This window comes from Lepidochelys kempii, chromosome 16, assembly GCF_965140285.1.
Source record: "Lepidochelys kempii isolate rLepKem1 chromosome 16, rLepKem1.hap1, whole genome shotgun sequence".
Classification (NCBI taxonomy): Eukaryota; Metazoa; Chordata; order Testudines; family Cheloniidae; genus Lepidochelys; species Lepidochelys kempii.
In genome coordinates, this window is record NC_136395.1 from 17,334,178 (window position 1) to 17,361,469 (window position 27,292).

Genomic DNA, 27,292 nt, shown 5'->3' on the forward strand with positions numbered 1-27,292 from the left:
TCAATTTAATTTTTGAAGGCACACTATCAACTTTTATTCTTTTTTTACATTTAAATTGAATCCTAGGGTAAATGAGCTATTTTAAGCACCATGCTTACTGGAGATGTATTTGACATGGGGTGAAATTCTGGTCCTATTAAAGTCAATGACAAAACTGCCATGGACTTCTGTGGGGTCAGAAAGCATAGAACAATGGTTCTCAAACTTTTTTCATTTGTGGTCCCCCTTGGAAATTTTGAATAGAGGTGCGAGCCCCTTTGGAAACCTATTGTCTATATACAGTACACCCTCGCTATAATGCCCTTCAGAATAATGAACCTTTGGCTACGATGAACCCGGTCCCTGGATCCCACCTCCAGGCCCAGAGCTGGAGGAGCTGTCAGCCCCCGCTGCAGAACTCTTTTGCTATGATGAACCCCAATGGCTTGAATCCCAAGGGGTATGTTAAAGCAAGGGTGTACTGTATAGAGTTGAACCCCAATGGCTTGGATCCCAAGGGGTATGTTAAAGCGAGGGAGTACTGTACAGAGTTGAATTCTGTTCAGTCAGTTTTCAGTCTAAGGCTATGTCTACACTTCCATTTATGTCAGGAAAACGTATGTCGCTGATGGGTGTGAATATTCCACCCCCGAGTGACATAAATTACACCTGCATAAGCACGATTGTGCACAGCACTATGTCAGTGGAAGAGCTTCTCCCACCGACACAGCTACCACTGCTCACTGGGGGTGGATTAATTATGTCAATGGGACAGCTCTCTCCCATTGGCATAGAGCAGCTACACTGGAGATCTTACACTGCTGCAAGCTCTCTAGTGTAGACATAGCCTAAGTCTTTCGCGAGCCCCAGACAATAGAACACCTGTAGCAAGCCTATTGACACTACAGCGCTCAGCATTGTTAACGTCAATGCAGCTGAACTGGGGTCAGAGATGGTGGGAAATTTTTGATAAACTTCCCTAGTATAGACAAAGCATTACTCTTTCCAGCTGGGCTGGGGTTGCTGGCAGCAGAGCTTGGTGTATGCCATCTCAGTATATCTCACTTAGCCTCTGTATGCCCCTTTGAGGGTGGAAACAAAATGTATTCCAAATTCTCCAAAGGAGAATAATGACATTGTGTGACTGCACTGAAGGAGCCATGGAGGTTTGTGTGTAATTTTAAACTTAAAGGAATCCCTGAGAGACACACAGGACACAAGTTTCAGAGTAGCAGCCGTGTTAGTCTGTATTCGCAAAAAGAAAAGGAGGACTTGTGGCACCTTAGAGACTAACCAATTTATTTGAGCATAAGCTTTCCTGAGCTACAGCTCACTTCATCGGATGCATGCAGTAGAAAATACAGTGGGGAGATTTTATATACACAGAGAACATGAACCAATGGGTGTTTATCAGGACACAAGCAAGATCAGATCAGAGCTATCTGTCCGGTATTAAAAATTGCTCATGTGAAACATTTTACTTATGAAAGGTTGTGATGAAACAGCCTTATTTGTCTTGCAGAAACAAACAGTGATTGTCCCCATGGGTTGAGTTTGAGCTTTATGTCACTCTGTTCTATTGATATTGCAGGTACATGGAGAAGTAATATTGCAAAGCAGCCCAATTATCTTCGATTAATTTACATGCAGATGGTTCAGCAAAAAGTGTTCTATGCCTGGACATTTCAAAATAGATTGAGTACAAGGGTTTTTCCATTTTCTATCTGACCCCTTTACATAGTCTAACTAAATTATGATATAGTAGAATACATTTTAACCAGCTGCTTTTTTCCTTCTCTGCTTTTCATTGTTTATCGTTCCAAAGGGCATAATATAAGACTGGCACCGTAGTGGTTAATATCAAAGAAGCTCTGTCAATTTAACAATTAACCTTTCTATCTAAAAGTTCTCCCTAATATCATTACAAGTTACTCTTAAAATTCTTATTGCCGGAAGAGATTAGAGAAAGTAATAATTTTTCTCTGTTTACCCACTTTATTTAATTTGTGCCTATGGCAGCTCTTTGTAGATAGGCCATTGCAGTTTCTCCCATGTAGGACATAGGAAATATACTGGATCAGATGTGTGATCTATTTAGTCCAGTACTCTGTCTTTGACACTGGCCAGCAAAAGGATTCTCAGAGAGAGGGGAAGATGGGATTTGCCTTACCAAGTGGGGGGGGTCAGTGTTAATGAGACAATTCAGTTAAAGTGGAAGTGGGCTATTTTCAACAGTAAGGGAACTCCCGTCTTTTCATGAACTGCGTATTTATACCTGCCTACTGTATTTTCCACTCCATGCACCTGATGAAGTGGGTTTTAGCCCACGAAAGCTTATGCCCAAATAAATTTGTTAGTCTCTAAGGTGCCACAAATACTCCTCGTTGTTTTAGAAGGTGACAGAAGTTGCCTTCCCTCTCGATCAATTAACCTCAGAGGCAGGAAATGCTGTCTCTTGAGAAGAAATCTTTGCTTCTAAGATCTGGTCTTGAGGTTCTCTCTCTCTTGTTTGTGACTGTAACCAAAGTTTAGCACTGTGAACAGTGTCATGAAATACATGAGTATCTTTACATGTGTGTATTTACTTATTTGGTGTTTTTCAGATGTGTGATTTAATCTTGGTCTTTTAGATAATCTTTAAATTCGACAGTTGCGGTGTAACGGAAGGTGCACTGTGGTCCTGGTAGCACGAGAGCTGCTGCAGGAGGAGGAGGTGCAATAGTGATGGCTATAGGGATCCCAGGAGCTTCACTAAGCCCCACAGGGTGGGAAATGCAGAGAAGCTTCATGTGAGTGGATGTGGCCAGAGGGCACTAGTGTGGATGGAGGATGGGCAGTGATGGGGCTGAGAAGTGACAGGAAGATGGGCAGGCGGTAGAAGAGAAGGGAAGCTGAAGCACTTCAGTCCTGCAGTTTCAAGAGAAGAACTCCACAGAAGCAAAGTTTTAGAGACCCTGGCGATGCGCTACTCCAGTGGCCCACTCTTCGAGTGGCTCTGCTGAGCCATCTGGCCTTGGGGACATAGGCAAGGTATCAAATCAGGGGAGTTGGGCATGAAATCTGCTCAGAGATGGGTATTGCAGAGTATGTGGAGAATGTGCATCCTCGCCCTCAAGTCCTTGATATGGGACTACTCAGATACTTAAAAGTTAAGCACAAAGGGTTCGGCTGGATCAGGGCCAAAGTGCTCAGAACCTTGAATGATCAAGCACACAATCAGGGTTACACTGTATTGTACTGTTGCTCATAAAGCCATGATATTGCATTAACACTACCAAAAAAAAAAAAAAAAAAAGATATTTTGGGCTTTACAAACATTCCAACAACCTTGGAATAAATAATAGGTTAGCTACCCCTAGCTTTTCTGGCTCCTCATAAAACACCCTGCCATCTGGATCTTCTCATTGAACAAGTTCAATTTCTACTGATATTAAACAGAAAGATGCAATAATGGCAGAACTGTCCCCATAAAGCTGTCACAAGACATCTGCCTGTGACAAAGATGGCAATTCTTCACAAATCCTCCAGTCATTCAAAAAAAAAACAACAAAAAACAAAAAACCACCACCACAACAATAAACCCTAGATTTGTAAATTAAAACCTCAACTCAAACAATTTGCATTATTTTTAAATAAGTAATTAATCCTTTTCATCTGATCTTAGTGTACTTCTGCATATAAAAGCGTATATATGCATCTGCATGTGTGTATTACTACATATCATTTTCCATTACAAAAAAATACTCTAGCCTAATTATAAACACGTGCTTTTCATGGTTACAGAAACCTAAACATGTTCATATTTAGGGTCTGGCTGTGGCCCCAGCTAACCAGCATATCCACCTGCAGCTCTGGTTCTGCCACCACTACATCTTTGTTCCTTCATTCACTTACATTAGAGTAGATTTCACAGAGGTCCATTTCAGTGCTACTTTGGATAGATCACAAAGGGAATGCAATTGGATGAGACATGTGCATGGTGTGCACACTCAACCTCTCCTCCCCTTAGGCCTCGGACTCAATCTTCCTACACAATATTAAAAAAGTGCCACTGGCTACAGAAGACATCCTGCTTCATTGCCATGATGAGTTGCTGCTTTGAGAAACACTTCATTATTCATGCTATATCTCAGAATATGTTAACCATATTTGTACTTATTAAAAGATATACTATTTCCTGATCAGAAACCTTCATGCAATAAACTAATGGAGATAATTTTAAGGATTTCATAGCTCAACCTGCACAAAAGTCAGAATAAAACCTCTTAAATTGAAACTCACTCATAGTAAATGGATTTGCTGGGCACACAGCCAGAAAATGACCTTCACTAGGTTTTCCTCATGTGCAGAAACAGCCAAGGGGTGTATAAAAAGTATCTCTCAACCCTGTCTAAAATAGGTCTTCCTCTTTCAAACCATTAACCACAATAAGCATTTATTGCCTCCCTAGTTTTAGCATTAAACAAGCTGCAGTTAGTAGTCAGTTGGAGGTTTTGCAATGTATTCACAAAAAGAAAAGGAGTACTTGTGGCACCTTAGAGACTAACCAATTTATTTGAGCATGAGCTTTCGTGAGCTACAGCTCACTTCATCGGATGCATACTGTGGAAACTGCAGAAGACATTATATACACAGAGACCATGAAACAATACTGTTTCATGGTATTCATGGTATTGTTTCATGGTCTCTGTGTATATAATGTCTTCTGCAGTTTCCACAGTATGCATCCGATGAAGTGAGCTGTAGCTCACGAAAGCTCATGCTCAAATAAATTGGTTAGTCTCTAAGGTGCCACAAGTACTCCTTTTCTTTTTGCGAATACAGACTAACACGGCTGTTACTCTGAAACCTGTCAATGTATTCACAGTTATTTGCAGTGTGGATCTGGAAGTGTGAATTTCACAGTGGAAGATACTAGTTATCAGCTATGGGCAGAGAGTAAAGAGAGGTTTGTTATCTGAATTATTACATTTTTACTAACTTTTCTACAGCTATCTGCCTCACTGATACTCTATCGCTTTCCAAATCTCAGCTTTCAAATGAGACATAAAACTATGTTTCTGAGCACCTGTGGTCATTAAAAATTCCCATGACACTTTTAGTAAGAGAAGGGATATTAACAACAAATTCTAAACCAGTTAACTAGATTCTGCCTACCTAAATTAACCTTGTATTTTCCAGTTGGATATGGTGTTCTTCCTTACTTCCTATCCTAAAACATTGAGTATCCTTATGTATCAAACTGCTGTCATGTTTTGCCCCAGAGCTGTCTGCATTTCACAATTGATCACCTGACCCCTATATATAATTGTATATGTCACTTTGTTAAGTTTGCAATAAGGTTTGGAAATCTTCAGGAGGAAAAGAGGTAGACAAATAAATGGAATTATCATAATCCTTAAACATATCTTTTCTTTACTGCCTCATCTCTTCATTTCTTTCTCGGCTGTTACTTAACTTTCTAATAGTACTATTTAGTTTTGTAAAGCATTTGGAGCTGTATTTTGCATGAAAGAAATGATGACTATAAAATTGTATGATCGTATAATGTCTTCATTAAGCTTGTTAGAATATTCCATAGTTAATTAGATATTTTCATTACATGAATGAATGACTCCTGTGCAGCTTTTACCTGGCAACATAAAACTTATTTTTAACTTCTATAATTAAAAATTTGGATTGAGAACATGTGTCCATAGCTCCTATAGAGGCATAATCTAGTGTACAGGTCACAGGACTGGGACTCTAGAGATTGGGTATTCCCAGCTCTGCCATTGACCTGCTGGTGACCTTGGGCAAGTCACTTCATCCCTCTGTGCCTCCGTTTCCCCACCCACTCTGTCTGTCTTGTCTATTTAGACTGCAAGCTCTCTGAGACAAAGAGTCTCTATCTATGTGTCTGTACAACCACCAGCACAATGGTTGAGGCTTCTAGGCCCTACCGTAACATAAATAACGCATGTGAATGTGTGAAAGCCATTAAGCACTCTTCCAGTGCCTGATTCTGCCAGCCTTTTTCATACTGAGTAGTGCCGTACTCCATGAAAAGTCTCATTGATATTAGTATGACTACTTGAAGAGTAAGGTACTATTCAGCGTGAATAAAGGGGACAGAGTTCCTTCGAATGATTTACTCTTCTCCAGCACCAGTATCATGGAGTCCATCAGATGCAAACAAGCGAGTTTACTACCAAAAATAGACTCAAAGTGGAATGCATGATGTGACCAAATTAAAAGCACGGCTTGACCTTTGCTGCCAAACATATTTATGTTTCACAAAAATAATCTTTGCCTGATTTTTCTGACAGCTCCCTCGTGATTGACAGAAGGTCATGCGTCAAAGTATGTGATCTGTTCTATAAAAACATAAGGCAGCCAGGATTCTCACTGAGTTCCAAACCTGGCCAAGACAGAAGCAGCACAAAGTATTTGCCTTTTTATCAATCGACTGCATGGCCACTGTCAGCCTCCAGACATATCTGCCATACTGGATCAACAGCCTCTCCCCATACTTTTACTAGTAGCAACTCTCCAGTCTGCAATATGTTATCTATGCAGACATTAATTATATCTTTCACAGCTAGAAGAGATCTGTGAAGCTAAAAAGTTTGTCCCTTCCACCAACAGAAGTTGGTCCAATAAAAGATATTACCTCACATACCTCATCATGGTCTAATTATATATTTATACCAAACAGAGGGCAGAGCCCTCCACAGCAAATTTCCAGAAATCCTGAACCATTCATGAGTGTGTATCATAAATGTTTTTGCAAGAATATCAAACCTCTGTGATATTTATCACACCAACAGTTTTCCCCCTCCTACAAAGCCCAGTGTGAGTGATGCATTATTTATGTTTTACAGCAAGAAACAACAGAGAAATGTACAACATGTCTGAAAAGAGCCTGAAGGGAAATAGCAGCTTGCTTTTCAATATTACTCATCAATATGAAAGCTATGCAAATCAGACAAGGACTCAACAGTTCAGGCATTCTACATTCATGAGACAAACACAAACCAACAACGGTGGATCACAGTCTTCCATTTCTACCGGCAAGAGCAAGTAAACTTTATTGTCACATACTGTCTGCTATACCGTCATTGCTATTAGCTACTATCAATAGACCCAATATGCTGTCTGAACTTGGCTTCTGCACTGGCTCTCATTAGAATGACACTAATGACTTACTTTTCACTCACACATCACACATTTACAGTGTATCTACTTCACTTTTACTACATATTAATACCAGTCACTTTATTCACAAGAAAAAGATACCAAATCCCACTTCCTTTTGCTATAAAACACCCACAGAAATGCGTTTCATTTGACACATGTTCCAACTGTCTTGCCTTAATTAACTGACAGGATCTTTCTGTTAAAAAAAAAAATTCTCCCCTTAATTATGAGCTGAAACATTTGAAGTGACAGAAGAATACTAGATTAGCATGCTTCCTCCTTTGGCCTTGTATGTTCTTTTTTTCCGTTGACTCTCTGTCCATTCCCTCTGTTTGCTTTTTGTATCATCAATGATACACTCTCTCATTCTGGCAGCAGGAAGTCCACCACGAGCAAGTATGCAATAATGCCACATGGATATGCTGGATGAAAGGTGATGGAGGTGGTTGTGGGATCTTCCACATAGAATCATAGAATATCAGGGTTGGAAGGGACCCCTGAAGGTCATCTAGTCCAACCCCCTGCTCAAAGCAGGACCAATTCCCAGTTAAATCATCCCAGCCAGGGCTTTGTCAAGCCTGACCTTAAAAACCTCTAAGGAAGGAGATTCTACCACCTCCCTAGGTAACGCATTCCAGTGTTTCACCACCCTCATAGTGAAAAAGTTTTTCCTAATATCCAATCTAAACCTCCCCCACTGCAACTTGAGACCATTACTCCTCGTTCTGTCATCTGCTACCATTGAGAACAGTCTAGAGCCATCCTCTTTGGAATCCCCTTTCAGGTAGTTGAAAGCAGCTAACAAATCCCCCCTCATTCTTCTCTTCTGCAGACTAAACAATCCCAGCTCCCTCAGCCTCTCCTCATAAGTCATATGTTCTAGACCCCTAATCATTTTTGTTGCCCTTCGCTGGACTCTCTCCAATTTATCCACATCCTTCTTCTGGTGTGGGGCCCAAAACTGGACACAGTACTCCAGATGAGGCCTCACCAATGTCGAATAGAGGGGAACGATCACGTCCCTCGATCTGCTCGCTATGCCCCTACTTATACATCCCAAAATGCCATTGGCCTTCTTGGCAACAAGGGCACACTGCTGACTCATATCCAGCTTCTCGTCCACTGTCACCCCTAGGTCCTTTTCCGCAGAACTGCTGCCTAGCCATTCGGTCCCTAGTCTGTAGCGGTGCATTGGATTCTTCCGTCCTAAGTGCAGGACTCTGCACTTATCCTTATTGAACCTCATCAGATTTCTTTTGGCCCAATCCTCCAATTTGTCTAGGTCCTTCTGTATCCTATCCCTCTCCTCCAGCGTATCTACTACTCCTCCCAGTTTAGTCTATATAGAAAGTACCCTCTATGGGTATGTGTACACTGCAATTAAAAACTATCAGCTGGCCCGTGCCAGCTGACTCGGGCTAAGGGGCTGTTTAACTGAGGTGTAGATGTTCAGACTCAGACTGGAGCCTGGGCTCTAGGGTGGGATGGTCCCAGAGCTCGGGCTGCAGCATGAGCTCAAACATCTACACCGCAGTTAAACAGCCCCACAAGCCTGAGCCTCAGAAGCCTGAGTCAGCTGGCGTGGGCCCGCTACGGGTGTCTAACTGCAGTGTAGACATACTCCATGCTATTAATACTGCTCAGGCACAATGGCCTCAGAAGATTGTTTGACATTCTGCAAATTAAAGGCATGCCAAGATATACGATCACTATAGGCAGACTTCTCATCCTTCTCGGACTGTACTAAGCAGATGATGCTTTTCAGGGCCACAATCAAGCAAAGCACTTTCTGTGGTACTATCTGCAGGTGCTTAAGTGCTCTGATGGATAAGGGGCCCAATTACTCAATAGGGTTGCCAGCTTTGGTTGGACATTTTCCTGGAGGTTTCATCACATGATAATCTTTAATTAAAGACTAATCTTTAATTCCTGAAGACTCCAGGACAATCCTGGAAGGTTGGCAACCCCCACTGAGTACTTTTCAGGATGGACCCCTAGTTTGCTAGCTATCTAGAGTTATTGTTTAAAAATGAAATCTTGGGGCCTGATTCTCCCCTGCTTTGCCCCTTGTGTAGACATTTACCTGTGCAAAATGGGTGCAAACACTGCCATATGGAGAACTATGATCTTGTAGCATTTTTGCCCACTTTGCACAGGGGTGAATATCTACACAAGGGGTAAAACAGGAGAGAACCAGGCCCTAGCTATCTGCTGTTTTAAATTCCAGGCATTGCAGAAGAAAAGCAGCTATGGACACATCCTGTATAAGGACCATGGATGTATAAGCTACTACCTAGAAACTCATATAAGCATATACCTTTGCTAATTTTAGCAGAGTGGGAGTAAATCTGAGTAAAAAAATGGATTCCCCCCCACCCAATCACAAAAATTTGCAAAAAAAAACCCTAAACACCTATTTTTTATTAGCTACAATTTTAGACAACGTTTTGTTAACCAGCTCTAGCATGGTAAGGGATGGTGGTCCAGTCCACCGATCAGAATTCTTTCAGCTAGTCTCTGAGATGAAGCATTTTTGTTTATTGTATGCTAAACGCTATACTACTGTACAAACCATGTTTTTTTGGCTGAAGATGCCTCAAGCACATTTGGGTTTTATGACATTATTTAGAGAATGTCGTCCTGCAGGTGTTGCTGTCTGATGCTATAATGTTTGATTCAAACAGTTCAGTGGTTTCGCCTGTGCATGTACCCATTTTTCCCCCCTATGCTCAGTTCATTAGCAAACCTTGATCGTGTTTAGTAACTTTGTGTTAACCTCCTGTCAAAAGATTTGCTTACCATTGAACTCTACTACCATTAATCATCTGCTTTAAATAGATAATTAATTGTGAACGAGTAAAAACAAATCCATTACCGATTTCCTTTCCTGTTTCAGCTCTTGCACAAAACGGGTTAACTCTGCAGTGATCTGAGAAGTCATGTTTTCCGAAACGACTTCATGCTGGCCAGCATAGTCATTCATTTCATTCAGTGTGGCTAGGAAGGCTTTGCATGATGTGTACCTGCAAAAGAGAAAAAATACAGAATACTTTTAGTCCATTTGTTTTCAGGAACACACACTCCAAAGGGAACTTGCATTCCTCCCAGCATTCAGTATTACTGCACAAGATGGGATCTTAGCACAAGTTCATTGGCAGGAGTTTACTGAAAGAGAGCCCCATGCCATGCAGTGGCAATTCTCAGAAAATAACCATGACATAATTATAGTTTTACAGTGGCCTCTCTTATAAATACCAAAAGTATTTGGGCTTTACCAATCGAAAAATCATTCAGAAAATATTTTCTGGCTTCACTAACCATTATGTCCCTGATCCTGCTGTTTGCTGCACTCAGGCATAGCAGCACACCTATTTCAGTGAATTGCCTAAATGATTAACATTTAGTTAATGTGATACATACATACTAGTAAAAGAAAGGAAGAAATACTTTCTAAGCATAATTTAGATGTGGATCAATCAGAGTTTATCTAAAACCCTTTCAAGATGATGTTCACTTTTTGCAAGGTGTTTGTCCTCAATACTTTGTGAGGTATTTCCCCCCCGCCCCCGTGTCTCTTTAGCAGCTTCTAGTGATTGCCACAAAATTTATTTTCCATGGGTGACAGCATCTGTAACACTGCATTCCATGTATTATTAAAAAAGGGAAAAAATAAGCTTCCATGCATCTGGTTAATTTCAGGAAGGCAGATTATATCATTTGCATCCCCAGCACAGGCTGGAGTGCTGACCAACTGGAGGAGAGAGCAGCTAAGGAGAGTTGCACTTCTAGATACTAGAATTATCCTATTAGTGTTAGATGCTTATTGCTGCTTCCCGTGCTAGGAGCACATAAATGATAGCAGTACTTAAAGGGACAAAGGTAATGGAAAGGGGTAGGAATAAAGGTGAGAGTAATAAGAGGGGGATGTGGGAAGCAAGTGAAGAGAGGCAACAGTGAGTGAGTGAGTGTACACAAACATAATGGGGAGCAAAAGAAAAGACTGAAAGATAGGTAGCTATGCAAGGGGGGGAAAAAACAGCAAGAGAGAGAGACCAAAAAAGATATCGTTATTGGAATCAGCTACACTTATCAGTCCTGGTCAAGCAGCATTGCATCCAGAAAAGCAGACTGCAGAAGCAGTAGGGGAGGGTCACAGACCCACAGTAGGGTCACAACTTATAGTTAGAAAACAACCATCCAACCACTAAAACCAAATAATGACACAAGGGGCCATATTCTCAGATAGTGTAAATTGGTCTAGCAGCTGTTTTACAACAGCTGAGTATCTGACCCAAAATCTAGATAAACCTAATTATATAAACTATTGAGTCCACAACTGTACTCACTGAAGTCAATTGAAACATTCCCATTGGCTTCAATGGATGCAGAGGCCAGTCTATTTTCAGCTTCCAGTGGAGAAGAGCTAGTCCCTCATTTATACACTCCTCTACAGTTTGAATCTTTAAAAACTTGTGTGTAACTATAAGAATCTGCAGTTAACTACCTTTGAAAATGCTGGGTGCATTGATATAAGTCAAGAAATGTGAAATTTAGGTCTGACAGCCTGTCCTTTGGGAGATTCCTATTCTAGGATGCTCAGCTTGAAGAATTACTCTTGATCCAATCAATGTCAGAGAGATCCTTTAAAACATGTATGTGTTCTATCATCATTTGCATACATTTCCTCAATGTCAGCCATTGGAGGAGCTGTTTGGAAACAGCACTACCTATCTGGCCAGCACCATTCTAGCTGTCCCTGCCACTAGAGATACCATCTGGGTCTCTGGGTCAAGTGGGGACAGTTGGGGCAACACAACAATCTCCGGCAACACCGAGTCAGGCACCCAGCTCTGCCCCCGGAGATGGAGAATCCAGCCGAGGAAATCCTCCTCCTTTCACCCTCTTCCCCATGTACTGCCCATTCCTCCACTGATGTCATAACTTTACTCTTCATCCATTTAATAAAATGGACTGGACAACATAATAGCTTGGTGCTTATACGGGATTCTGCATTTTTAAAGCTCTGCGCTAACATTCTGGGACTATTCTTCCACTGAAATCAAGGGAGTTTAGCTATTGACTTCAAAGGAATGAAGATTAAGCCTCAGTTAATAAGGCTGGGATTTTCCAAGGGGCCTAAAAGAAATTAGGCACCCAATGTCCACTGATGTTCAATGGGAGTTGGGTGCTTAAGGACCAAATTTAAACCCCTTTGAGCTTTACTATTAAGACATAATTTGCAGATAGGCCTTTTGTACAGCTAGTTCTACGTAGAGTACACACACTGCATGCCCAGCTAGCATGGGTATAAACAGCAGACGGTGAGGCACTGCTTAGGCAAGTAGAGTACAGACATGCCAGACCCTTAAGTTATATACCTTGCTCAGTTCGCTATACGTCCAAGCAGGGCCTCCCCCTGCTACAATGCTATTTTTAGCGGTGTAGTGTCCGGCTGCCTCCACACCTCAGTGAAAGACTCCTGCAGCAGGGAAAGGCTTTGGCAGAGGGGAGGCACTGGGGAAAGACACCGGCAGTTCCCCCCTGCTGGTGACTTTCCCCACTGCCTCCCCACTGCCCCGGAGCCTTTCACTGCCATGTATAGCTACACATCACAGTGTGGACACAGCCTGCTTTTCACTGTCGCATGTAGCTACGCAGATCCTATCATTGGCTGCAAGTGTAGACAAGGCCTATTTCTAGGACTTCTATATTCTTTTACCACACTTGCTGCTTGATAATTTACTCCCCTCTCTCCACCCACTAAGACATATCCCCACCCATAGATTGATAATGAACATACTTGTATTCTTCCTCTTCTTTGGAGTTCTTTTTGGGTTGATATTTCTTTGAAAGGTTCCTGAAATTAAAAATAAATAAAAATAAATATATAAATAAGTTGTATCTTACAATTACCAGATAGTCTCCACATCCTTCCACACTCTCATCACCCTAGCATTTAGTTGTAATGCTTTGATACATTATTTATTATTTGTAGTGCCCAGAGGCCAGCCCCCCATTGTGCTAGGCACCTCACAAACATATAACAAAGAGACAGTTCCTGGCCTGAAGATTTTACAATCTAAGTGTAAGACTATATACAACAAATAGATACATCTCTCTCTCTCTCTACTCAATGCTTTTTGTTAGCCTAATGTGCAAACACACTAACAAATCCACGGCCACCACGGCTGTAACTACGCTGCACATTCTGAACATCATGGTGGCAACAGTGACTGAACTCATTCTGTCCTGCTCCGTAAGCACATGCCTTGTCTACTTGAGCAAAAGAAAAACCTCCTGCAGCTATTAGCAGCATTAGGCCTATGACCCACACTTGAGCTGTTCTGATTCCATCCAGGAGAGAGCAGCAGTACATATACACATCAACCAGCCCATTACAGTATGATTTGCTATAGCAGACACCACCAGTGGCCCATTAAGTCTAGTAATCCTCCTCAGGCTGTGGCCTCTGCTTAATGCATAGACGGAAGGTGAAAAAACACTGGCCAGCTGTTGGATGCTGCACAGATGGAGTAAGGGGGAATTCCTTCTTAACCGTTGTGATCACCTGATGCAGTGACAAACAGGAAACCTGATTACCCCATTTTATCACATATAATTCTACACATTATTATTGGTCATCAGATTATCCACTCCCTTGTAAAATCCTACTAATGTTATTTGACTGCTCGTGCCAGGGACAGAGAAGCCACAGGTAACGGGGTTCAGCAGTTCTCTCCTAGAAACCAGGTGCTACAAATCCCTAGCCAATGGCAAATCTAGAGTTTAACATACTGTATGCCAGCCATTCACTCAGTGGAGCTCATCAGTGCTGATAGCTTCAGAGTTATAATGTTCTCCTTCTCACAGGAATATTTGTCCCCTACTCTCAGTCTGGCACAGCTCACAGAGTATCTTTTGAAAATGCAGACTAGATAGGATGATAAATAAACCTGCCATGGTGATTTTTTCAGGGCTTCAATGCAGAACAGTAGGCAACGTACTGAAATCAAACAAAGTTCAGTTTACAGAGGAACCTGCCATTTTGTATTGTCACACGTCAGTTTCACAACACTAAGCAATCATGGTTCCCACAATAAACACCTCTCTATTCCTCACTTTCCGTGTTTATTTCCTTATTTGCTAACGGTCTGCATTTCCCATTTCCTCTTTTGCAAAGACAACTTTATTATTTACCTAAAGCAAACACTCTTCCATCAAACTGTTTTTACTTCTCCATTTTCTTTTCTTCTTTACACTTTAACTTAAGGGTAGAGTGGAGATGCAGCTAAGGAAACCAGTCAAAACCTATTCAACATCTGTAAATTTATACTTTTCAAAATATGAGGGGAAAAAAACACCAAAAAACTCCCCCAGGAAGAAAAGTCTAGAGCAAGATTTTATCATCCATACCCAAAAGGTCACTTGATGAAGGATACTAAGGGCTTGTCTACACTTACTGGGAGATTGATGCGTGGCAATCAATGCATCGGCAGTCGATTTAGTGGGTCTAGTGAAGACCCACTAAATCGACCACAGATCGCTCTCCCATCGACATTGTGTAGTGTGGACCCTGCAGTACGTAGATCTAAGTACGTCAACTTCAGCTACGTTATTCATTCAACTGAAGTTGCATAACTTAGATTGATCCCTCCCCTTAGTGTAGACAAGGCCTAAAAGTGCCCAGAGTACAGTACCGAAACTGGATGAGACACCTTTATTAACAGCAAATTGACTAACTCCTACACAATGGGCCAAACTGTGGGCCATGACACATCATCGTTTTAAGCAGAAATCCCTACTGACTTCAGTGGTATGTTCTTCTTAAAACCTGATGGTGTGATAAGGCCCCTTGACTTCAGAAGGTTTGCACTGGTAAAACTGAGAGCAGAATTTGGCCCACTTTATCTCAGTTTTCTTATCTGTTCTGTAACTCTTACATGAGCACAGCGGCTATCAAAGTCAGCAGGGCAAATTCTGCTCTCACGTACATCCTGTCAACCCAGTAAAGACACTGGGGTTATTGAGTAAATGAGAGAAGAGTTTGGCCCAGAGTGCTCTGTGTCTGCAAGAACAGCAGGTCTGGGCTAAACGTTCTTTTTTCCCATATTCCCATTCTTTATTTCCTTGCACCCCGCCCTCCCCCCTTCAGACAGAGATCACATCAGCAGTTGCCTCTCTACAGCTGGTTTCAAAGGGCTGCTCCTTGGATGGATGGCTAATCCAGGTCCTCTTTTCCCTTGGGGATTTAGTGCATCACATGTGTGACATTGCCTGACTCCCAGTGAAGGTAACAGGAGTTGTGCCAGAGTAAAAACTGCATCAGGACCTCAGGAGGTGTTCATGCTCTATACTGTGGCCTGCTCTTCTTTAAACCAAACATCCGCACATAACTTCCTTGCCAAATTTTCCTCTCCAAGGTTCCATATCTGACTGACACATTAGCTTTTGCCTTGTCACCGGCAGCAAGATAATGCAGATATATTTATGGCATTGTGTATTAACTAAAGGACACAAATGCAGGAAACATCAAGGTCAGTTGACTAACAGCAACTTCTATACCTTAATGATAAAACACATCCACAGCAAATATAGGTGATAAGATTATTGATCTGACTATGGCAGATTTTCTAAAGAAGGCCTGTCCTGAATTCAGGAATAATTGCAGAGGAGGATTCATAGGGTGAATATCCTTCACGGTGCTAGTTAGTATTATAACATTTAATAGTGTCACATGCAATGTTCAAGTGTCCCCATGGGAAAAGGAGTGAGAGAAAGAGAGAGGCATCATGACCTAGTAAGTGAGCATACACAATTCCTATGCTGGAGTACCCGGACTTTCCATATTCTAATCCAAGTTCCATCACTGGAGCTCATCGCTATGGGGCCATGGACAATTCCGTTAACATCTCTCTGTCTCTGTTGCCCCAACTGTAAAATGGCCATAATAATATTTTCCAGCTTCACATGGTTGTTGTATGCCATTTTATAACCATTAACACACAAGTCGTATTGGCCAAGTCTTTGCCCTTGGGGCTAAAGGTGCTGCATTCATTGTGCCACCCAGAATTCCTCCTGAGGACTCCCAGAGTGCATGCAGTGGGACAGTAGCTCCCCCACACTTTCAAAAGGTGCAGCCTGCTCCCTGCTCCATGCCAGCTCTACCTGCCAGGGGAGTGGTGAACCTGCCCTCATTCCACCTCTCCCATTCCCTTTTGGCCACCTAACATACATGGAGAACTAGGAGGAAGTAGGGACCGTGCTTCCACATGTGGTTCTGGCCACACCCTGCACAAGGATGCAAAATAACAGATGAAGAATCTTATGTTCCTCACCACTTGCACAAACACACTGAGGCCAGCCAGAATCCACCTCATTATTAGCATCTCTATTTCCTCCTATGCCTCTTCCAAATAAAGGATCCTCTAAAACAGCAAACTCCTCCCTTGTTAGCCTACACATTAAACATGGCAGTTTAAACCAAAGCATACTACTGCTGCAGGAATTCGGGAAGCAGTTATGCATGTCCAAGGTACATAGTGCCATTGGGATCCTGTGCGGAATGCCTGCTCTCTCAGTATGGCTTAATTTCTTCATTCATGGGGCAACAAATGAGGGGGAATAAGAAAAATGCACACAAAAGATTAAATACTCTACTAAGACATTTTCACCCAAAGAAAAAGTGCACCATCTCCTAGCTTTTCAAACACCATGTTGCCTAATTAAACCTGATGTGTCCAGTTGTCATCCCCGTGTGAGCTTCTGACTGTGCAGAATCACCTTAAAGCACTATGAAAAGCACCAAGCAGAGCATGTTTTTACATGCAAAGGATTAGAAGGTGTATGACAAGGATTAGCAGTTGGATTAAACAAACATGTTTCATTGTTTATCACATATTGTGTCAGCTGGTTTTTTTGTTTGTTTGTTTTGTTTTACTAAGAAAAAACTAAAAGTTGGGAACAGTAACCACAGCTCTAATATAGTCAGCGGGAAATATTTTCTCGTCTAAGGCTTGATCCTTCAAGGTACTGAAGCATACTAGCCTGATGCTGTAGGCAACGTGCTTAAAGTTAAGCATGTGACCAACCCTGCTGAAATCAATGGAATTATTCACATGTTTAAAGTTAGGCATCTGCTTCAACATAGTGCTGGATCAGGGCCAAGAGCGTTCAGTACTTTGCATGACAAGCCCTATAGTATTTGCTCTATAGAAATTCATTTTGCACTAGGGTGCGAAGCTTTCCTTGACTTGGTAGTACCAATTAATTCTCAAATTTTCATGGTGTTTGAAATGCTCTTTCATACCTATCTTTCTTAGAGCTATCTATACATCATTTGCAGGAAACTAAGCTAGTATCTGTGGTATCTGAGAACCTTGGCCCTTTTATACTCTGAGCTCATCCTCTATTAAATAAAATCAGATTTGTGTATGTGTGTGGAATACCCTTTGAACTTCCAGATCAAACCGCTAAACATGTCAAGACCCAAATAAGGGTAAAAACACAGTGCAAGAACTACTGATGTTGGATCAGTTTATTTTAGCATTTTTTCCCTAAAGTCTTGGTTTAATGATTCAATATTTATGATATAAATAACTTGTAATCATATGAGTAAGAGAACCATCAGTTTGAGCAAGATGTGAATTTGGGTCTAAAAATCAGGAACAGTTAGAAGTAAATCACAGAGTGTGAAATTTTCCCCTGTGCAGAGCACTTATGCATCACTTAAGTGGGACTTAAACAATGCACAGACCTTGCGCTGTTCATTTGTATTCCTGCTCAAATAAATTTGTTAGTCTCGAAGGTGCCACAAGTACTCCTTTTCTTTTTGCGAATACAGACTAACACGGCCGCTACTCTGAAACCTGTCATTATGCAAGGCACTGAATTTAGCCGTATGGAGTGGAAATCTATCAACTTCATGAAAAAACTCGTACAGATACAGACAGACATCATCTTCCTTTCCAAATGCAAACAGATGGACATCGTACCAAAAGGACTGAAGGTAAAAAATCCATTACAATCTACATACCACACAAACTATGCTGACAGCTTGTGCCACACACTCTCAAAGAAACTGCGGAACCACCTGATCAGCATCCTCTACTGCAAACAGGGAAAGATTGAGAATGAGCTCTCAAAACTGGATACTCTCATAAAAAAACAACCTTCCACACAAACTGCCTCGTGGCTGGACTTCACAAAAACTAGACAAGCCATTTACAACATACACTTTGCTTCTCTACAACAGAAAAAGGACACTAAACTATCTAAACTACTACATGCCACAAGAGGCCACAACAGTGGTTCCCTTAACCCACCCAGCAATATTGTTAATCTATCCAACTATACTCTTAGCCCCGCAGAAGAATCTGTCCTATCTCGGGGCCTCTCCTTCTGCCCCTCCACCCCCATGAACAGGATACAGTTCTGTGGTGACCTAGAATCCTATTTTCGACGTCTCCGACTCAAGGAATATTTCCAACATACCTTTGAACAACATACTAACCCACAGAGACCTTGCTACCAAGACTACAAAAAGAAGGATTCTGGGTGGACTCCTCCTAAAAGTCGAAACAACAGACTGGACTTCTACATAGAGTGCTTCCGCCGACATGCACAGGCTGAAATTGTGGAAAAGCAGCATCACTTGCCCCATAACCTCAGCCGTGCAGAACACAATGCCATCCACAGCCTCAGAAACAACTCTGACATCATAATCAAAAAGGCTGACAAAGGAGGTGCTGTCGTCATCATGAATAGGTTGGAATATGAACAAGAGGCTGCTCGGCAGCTCTCCAACACCACTTTCTACAAGCCATTACCCTCTGATCCCACTGGGGGTTACCAAAAGGAACTACAGCATTTGCTCAAGAAACTCCCTGAAAAAGCACAAGAACAAATCCGCACAGACACACCCCTGGAACCCTGACCTGGGGTATTCTATCTGCTACCCAAGACCCATAAACCTGGAAATCCTGGACACCCCATCATCTCAGGCATTGGCACCCTCACAGCAGGATTGTCTGGCAATGTAGACTCCCTCCTCAGGCCCCACGCTAGCAGCACTCCCAGCTATCTTCGAGACACCACTGATTTCCTGAGGAAACTACAATCCATCGGTGATCTTCCTGAAAACACCATCCTGGCCACTATGGATGTAGAAGCCCTCTACACCAATATTCCATTCAAAGATGGACTACAAGCCGTCAGGAACACTATCCCAGATAATGTCACGGCAAACCTGGTGGCTGAATTTTGTGACTTTGTCCTCACCCATAAATATTTCACATTTGGGGACAATGTATACCTTCAAATCAGCGGCACTGCTATGGGTACCCGCATGGCCACACAGTATGCCAACATTTTTATGGCTGACTTAGAACAACGCTTCCTCAGCTCTCGTCCCCTAATGCCCCTACTCTACTTGTGCTACATTGATGACATCTTCATCATCTGGACCCATGGAAAAGAAGCCCTTGAGGAATTCCACCATGATTTCAACAATTTCCATCCCACCATCAACCTCAGCCTGGACCAGTCCACACAAGAGATCCACTTCCTGGACACTACGGTGCTAATAAGCAATGATCACATAAACACCACCCTATACTGGAAACCTACTGACCGCTATTCCTACCGACATGCCTCCAGCTTTCATCCAGACCACACCACACGATCCATCGTCTACAGCCAAGCTCTACGATACAACCGCATTTGCTCCAACCCCTCAGACAGAGACAAACACTTACAAGATCTCTATCAAGCATTCTTACAACTACAATACCCACCTGCTGAAGTGAAGAAACAGACTGACAGAGCCAGAAGAGTACCCAGAAGTCACCTACTACAGGACAGGCCCAAAAAGAAAATAACAGAACGCCACTAGCCGTCACCTTCAGCCCCCAACTAAAATCTCTCCAATGCATCATCAAGGATCTACAACCTATCCTGAAGGACAAACCATCACTCTCACAGATCTTGGGAGACAGGCCAGTCCTTGCTTACAGACAGCCCCACAACCTGAAGCAAATACTCACCAGCAACCACACACCACACAACAGAACCACTAACCCAGGAACCTATCCTTGCAACAAAGCCCGTTGCCAACTGTGTCCACATATCTATTCAGGGGACACCATCATAGGGCCTAATCACATCAGCCACACTATCAGAGGCTCGTTCACCTGCACATCTACCAATGTGATATATGCCATCATGTGCCAACAATGCCCCTCTGCCATGTACATTGGTCAAACTGGACAGTCTCTACATAAAAGAATAAATGGACACAAATCAGACGTCAAGAATTATAACATTCAAAAACCAGTTGGAGAACACTTCAATCTCTCTGGTCACTCGATTACAGACCTAAAAGTTGCAATTCTTCAACAAAAAAACTTCAAAAACAGACTCCAAGGAGAGACTGCTGAATTGGAATTAATTTGCAAACTGGATACAATTAACTTAGGCTTGAATAGAGACTGGGAGTGGATGGGTCATTACACAAAGTAAAACTATTTCCCCATGTTTATTCTCACCCGCCCACCCCCCACTGTTCCTCAGAAGTTCTTGTCAACTTCTGGAAATGGCCCACCTTGATTATCACTACAAAAGGTGCCCCACCCCCCTACCCCACTCTCCTGCTGGTAATAGCTCACTTTAAGTGATTACTCTCGTTACTGTGTGTATGGTAACACCCATTGTTTCATGTTCTCTATGTATATAAATCTCCCCACTGTATTTTCCACTGAATGCATCCGATGAAGTGAGCTGTAGCTCACGAAAGCTTATGCTCAAATAAATTTGTTAGTCTCTAAGGTGCCACAAGTACTCCTTTTCTTTTTGCGAATACAGACTAACATGGCTGCTACTCTGAAACCCCAGAGAGAATCTACATCAAGGCTACACAACTTCCTGTGGATGGCCCATCAAGGACACTCAGCTCTCACAATGGGCCATTGAAGAAACTCATCCAGTCCAGATGGCTCTTCCTGAAAATGCTTCAGACAATGAGGGGCCAATGGCCGGCCCCTGTGAGTCAGCAAACCATGTAAAGACATATGATATGCTCATGTCACCCTGGAATCCATCTTGGGTCAGTAACCGATGAAGTGAGCTGTAGCTCATGAAAGCTTATGCTCAAATAAATTTGTTAGTCTTTAAGGTGCTACAAGTCCTCCTTTTCTTTTTCCACAAACAGGGGCTGTGAACTTCTATGCATATAGGGTTGCCAGGTGTACAGTTTTCGACTGGAACGCCCGGTCGAAAATGGACCCTGGCGACTGGGCCATTAAAAGTCCGTTCGGCGGTGCTATGGGGCTAAGGCCAGCTAGTGCTACCTGTCCTGGCCCCACGCTGTGCCCTGGAAGCAGCCAGCAGGTCTGGCTCCTAGACAGGGAGTTCACGGGGCTCCGCGCACTACCCCTGCACCAAGCACTTCCACCACACTCCTATTCATAGAATCATAGACTTTAAGGTCAGAAGGGACCATTATGATCGTCTAGTCTGACCTCCTGCACAACACAGGCCAAGGAATCAGACCCACCAACTCCTGTAACAAGCCCCTAACTTATGTCTGAGCTATTGAAGTCCTCAAATCGTGGTTTAAAGACTTCAAGGTGCAGAGAATCCTCCAGCAAGTGACCCGTGCCCCATGCTGCAGAGGAAGGTGAAAAAACCTCAGGGCCTCTGCCAATCTGCCCTGGAGGATAATTCCTTCCTGACCCCAAATATGGTGATCAGCTAAACCCTGAGCATGTGGGCAAGACTCACCAGCCACACATCCAGGAAAGAATTCTCTGTAGTAACTCAGATCCCACCCCATCTAACATCCCATCACAGGCCATTGGGCCTATTTACCATGAATAGTTCAAGATCAATTAATTGCCAAAATTAGGCTAGCCCATCATAACATCTCCTCCATAAACTTATCGAGCTTAGTCTTGAAGTCAGATATGTCTTTTGCCCCCACTGCTTCCCTTGGAAGGCTGTTCCAGAACTTCACTCCTCTGAGGGTTAGAAACCATCGTCTAATTTCAAGTCTAAACTTCCTGATGCCCAGTTTATATCCATTTGTTCTTGTGTCCACATTGGTACTGAGCTTAAATAATAATTCTCCCTCCATGGTATTTATCCCTCTGATATATTTATAGATAGCAATCACATCTCCTCTCAGCCTTCTTTTGGTTAGGCTAAACAAGCCAAGCTCCTTGAGTCTCCTGTCATAAGACAGGTTTTCCATTCCTCAGATCATCCTAGCAACCCTTCTTTGTACCTTTTCCAGTTTGAATTCATCCTTCTTAAACATGGGAGACCAGACCTGCCCACAATATTCCAGATGAGGTCTCACCAGTGCCTTGTATAACGGTACTAACACCTCCTTATCTCTACTGGAAATACCTCGCCTGATGCATCCCAAGACCACATTAGCTTTTTTCACGGCCATATCACATTGGCAGCTCATCGTGATCCTGTGATCAACCAATAGTCCGAGGTCCTGCTCCTCCTCTGTTACTTCCAAATGATGCGTCCCCAGTTTATAACAGAAATTCTTGTTATTAATCCCTAAATGCATGACCTTGCACTTTTCACTATTAAATTTCATCCTATTACCATTACTCCAGTTTACAAGGTCATCCAGATCTTCCTGTATGATATCCCGGTCCTTCTCTGTATTGGCCATACCTCCCAGCTTTGTGTCATCTGCAAACTTTATTAGCACATTCCCGCTTTTTGTGCCAAGGTCAGCAATAAAAAGATTAAATAAGATGGCTAATGGGACCTGGGGGGCGATGCCTGCGGGTGAGAGCAGAGCGTGGAGCCTCCTGGTCCCTCCACTTAGGAGCTGGACCTGCTGGTCGCTTCCGGGGTGCAGCGCGGTGCCAAGACAGGCAGGGAGCCTGCGTTAGGCCCGCTGCCCGGGAGCTGCCCGAGGTGAGCCCACACCCCAACCCCCTGCCCCAGCACTGAGCCCCCCCAAACCCAGAGCCCCTTCCTGCACCCCAAACCCCTCATCCCTGGCCCCAACCCAGAGTCTGTACCCCCTTCTGCATTCCAACCCCCTGCCTCAACCCCTCGGCTTCACCCCCAGCCTGGAGCCTCCCCCTGCACTCCAAACCCCAGCCCCAGCCCCACCCCAGAGCCCACACCCCCAGCTCAGAGCCCTCACCCCCTGCCTCGACCAGCAGCCCCCTCCCACATTCCGAATCCCTTGGCCCCAGCCTGCACCCCAAACCCCTCATCCCTGGTCCCACCCCAGAGCCTGCACCCTGAGCTGGAGCCCTCTCCCTTTCCTGCACCCCAACTCCCTTCCCCAGCCTGGAGCCCCCTCCCACATTCAGAACCCCTCGTTTCTGGCCCCACCCTGGAGCCTGCATCCCCAGTTAGAGCCCTCACCCCCTCCTGCACCCCAACCCCCTGCCTGAGCCCAGTGAAAGTGAGTGAGGGTGGGGGAGCGCAAGCCACCAAGGGAGGGGGAACGCAGTGAGCGGGGGCTGGGCCGGGCCTGGTCTCGGGGAAAGGGTAGGGTTAGGGTGTTCAGTTTTGTGCAGTTAGAAAGTTGGCAACTCTACATGCACATGGCAGAGGATATAAAAAGGCACCTGAGACATCTCCATTTTGTCTTCATTTTCTGCTTCATTTCTCTGGACTGAATTTCTAACAAGGAAGCTTTGAACAAGGACTGATAACCCCCAATCTGTTTGTGTGATTCCACAAACTTTTGCAAGTTAGCAGTTTATTCCATTACTGCTGTGATCCTGATCTAAGAACAATGAAAATCATTTGTATGTTATATATGATCCTTTAACCATTCCTCTTCTTTCTTTTTTTAAATATTATTAAACCGTTAGTTTTAATTACTAAAGGATTGGCATCAGCATGATTATTGGGTAAGAGCTGAGTTATATATTCACCTGGCTAAGAGACTGATCCCTTGGGATTGGAAGGACCCTGTATCTGATTAAACTGGTTTTCAGAAACCACTCATCATCAAGTCCAGTGGCTCTGCGGTGAGCCAAGGGATGGAATGCCTAAGGATACTGCATTTTTGACTTCTTGTTAACCAGTGTGGTGATACAGAAGTTCACTTTTGTTACTGGCTTGGAATACTCTAATGATAGAATAACCACTAGTTTGGGGTGAGTCTGCCCTATTTCTTGGCAGTCTTTCCTGAATTTGGCACTCTCAGCAGTGTCATTATTTAAAATTTAAACTATGTTTTAAATATAAATACAGGTTTATTTAAAAAAAAAACTATTTAAAACTAAATTTCAAGTTATGACAACCCATGTTAAGGCCTAAACTTATTATATCAAAATTTTAAAATTAAATTAAAAAAACAACAACACAAAACATTAAGCAGTACATATTTGCTGCAAAGTTTTAAAGAAAATCAAACCACTGAAGTCTTGTGGAAGTCACTGGCTAAGTATCTGGGACCAGAGTTTGCAGAAGTGTTAAACCAGCCTTTGACAGCAGTAACCTCTTCTGCAGGTGCAGAGTGAATATTTTCTTCAATTTATTCAACTAGTTCAGTTCAATTAATAGTTCATTCAAAGTTATGAAACCTTCTGAGAGTTGAAAAAGCAGGGAAGCTTGTTTTCCTCTTTCAATCTATGAAGAAAAGCTAAGTGTGAGAGGATGAGATCCATCAATTCTAAAATGTTGAAGGACATTGTGACTAAAAACAACAAGTTCAATTCACTAACTATAGATAATACTTCCTTTGTTTAATGTCAGTTTTCAGTTTTCAATGCAAAACATTTTTGATAAATTTTTTTCTTATGTATCCAGCACATTTAAAGTAGTTTTAATATAATAAAAAAAATTGTAAATGGTGCTTTTGTGCATTTTTAATTCATTGGAATTTCCATTCAAATGCAGCTTGATACAAATCACAGGTACAACATTAATCATCTAGAAAATAAGCAATGCATCATTCACCATTTTCTAACATAAAAAAAGTAAGAATGTAATTCAAATAAATGTAAGTTAAGCTATATAACTGCTTAAATAAATGTGTATAGACATAGTGTATCCTCCTGGTTGGCAAAAAGAAACACCAAATTTAGTGTAAAGATTACATTTATTTGCAAATCAACCTGTTTTAATGGTTACCAATCAATGAGAATCAGCCTTTCTTTAGGAAAATAATTGAAATATATAAATGCAACACAATTAAAAACTGGTTATTTAAATTGCTTTGATTTAAATCACTTTGTCCTTGGGGAAACAGTACATTCTTCTTCAGCAGTCAGTAAGTACATGATGGGCTTTATCCAGACACCAGCTCATTATACAATTAAAGGTCCTTGTATGTGGCAAGTCACACAGATATGAAAGGTCATTTTCTCTAAAGCACAGCTATTTAGCAAAAACACCACAAATCTCCCAAGCTTTTTATGGGTATTACGCCTTAGTATTTGAGATAGGCCAGAACCTCATACTTGAATCCCTTTGAATTTTGGGGAGCAGGGAAGAGTCTGGATCTAAATCTCTAGGTTCACTGCAGATTGTAAACAGGTAGGATCTTATTTTCTGGTTCCAGTTCAGATACTTCCACTTATTCACCTAGGAGGGCTGTTCTCATGAGATTTTGACCAATAAACTGGAAGTTCTCATGAAATTCCACCATTCAAGCTGCATTCACAATTTTGCTGCCCTTTTAGGCTTAAACTTCACGTGGACTGCTAAGGAGATTTTCAAGCAATTAAATTCAAATCAATGCCTTGATTCAGCCTCAAGGCTGAGCTCTCACCCCGTACACCCTTTCCTCAGCCTCTCTCTACTATCATGTATAAAGTTCCATGAACCGCCTTGCACTCAGTCCACAAACCATGAGTAAACTAGAGAGGCTACTCTGTTACATACACAACACATTTACTTTGAGGAGGAATTTGCTCTAACGGTTTCCAAATGTGTGAAATTAACTTGAACTTTATTTTCTACTGTTTAAGCAACCCATTCTGCCTGCTAAACAGGATTTTTATAAGCCAAGCAAATGGAGATCTAAGGAAAGAGGAAAGTAAACTAGATACAGTAGAACCTCAGTGTTACGAATGGACTGCTCAACTACACACATCATTTGGAACTGGACATATGCAATCAGGCAGCAGCGGAGACCAAAAAAAAGAGCAAATACGGTACAGTACTGTGTTAAATGTAAACTAGTAAAAAACTAAAGTTTAAAAAAAGATTTGACAAAATTAGGAAACTTTCTGTGCTGTTTCATTTAAATTAAGATGGTTAAAAGCAGCATTTTTCTTCTGCATAGTAAAGTTTCAAAGCTGTATTAAGTCAACGTTCAGTTATAAACTTTTGAAAGAACAACCATAACATTTTGTTCAGAGTTACAAACATTTCAGAGTTATGAACAACCTATTCCCAAGGCGTTTGTAAGGCTGGGGTTCTACTGTATGCACATAGAAGCTAATACGTGCCATTCAAAAACGCTTTATTATTGCATGGCTAACTGCACCCCCACATTACTCATGTCCTTCTGAAATGAAGATGATCAACTTACCTAAGTTGTTTTGCATAGCTGATTTCAATCTCCGTTCTCTCTTTTACAAACTTGATGTATTTTTCCAGAACATCAATTCCCCATTGCGTGTGTTTTTCTAAATTCTCAAACTGGTCCTGCAGTGAAACAAATAGATAGTTTAGTCTCGGTGAGTTTGGAGATAACTTAAAAAAACAACAATCCCCAAAAGGACACATCACTGCAGAGAAAGTATTGCTAATATTTTCCATGATTACAGTCAGGCATTTTTTTTGTAGCACAGGGTTTTCTCAACCTAACCACACTCAGTTCGAGAGAGGCCAAGACAGTAACTCTCCAGTGCTCTTTACGTAACATCCTCATTTCCGAAAGTTGGGCTTGTCATATGACAGTTTCTAAGCAACAAGTAATGCTTCAACAGAAGTGTACGGAGTTGTACCTTTAGGATTGCATTTATCTTATCACTACAGATAACTGCTAAAAGACCCACAAATTCAGAGATCCACTCTTAATTAACACCTCAACTGTTTTTCACAGGTTGATAACATATCAGAGGTATCATCTGAAGCTTTGTGGAGCCATTCCTCAAGATTTTCCTTTCAATAGTTGGCACTTATGGAACATCTTTCT

At 42.3% G+C, this 27,292-nt stretch overlaps 1 protein-coding gene across 13 annotated transcripts in view; it reads right to left on the minus strand.

Annotated features, from left to right (window-relative positions):
- Positions 1-27,292, minus strand: part of FNBP1 (formin binding protein 1) — a 95,809-nt gene that overhangs the window by 67,751 nt on the left and 766 nt on the right. For all 13 annotated transcript variants that reach the window (XM_078849102.1, XM_073313785.2, XM_073313783.2 and 10 more), the window contains 3 exons: positions 26,684-26,799; positions 12,959-13,015; positions 10,034-10,181 (listed from right to left, as the gene is read on the minus strand). In XM_078849102.1, coding sequence (XP_078705228.1) covers positions 10,034-10,141 — 108 coding nt within the window. In that variant the 5' untranslated portion in view covers positions 10,142-10,181; positions 12,959-13,015; positions 26,684-26,799. Of the gene's footprint in view, positions 1-10,033; positions 10,182-12,958; positions 13,016-26,683; positions 26,800-27,292 lie in introns of those variants that run through there.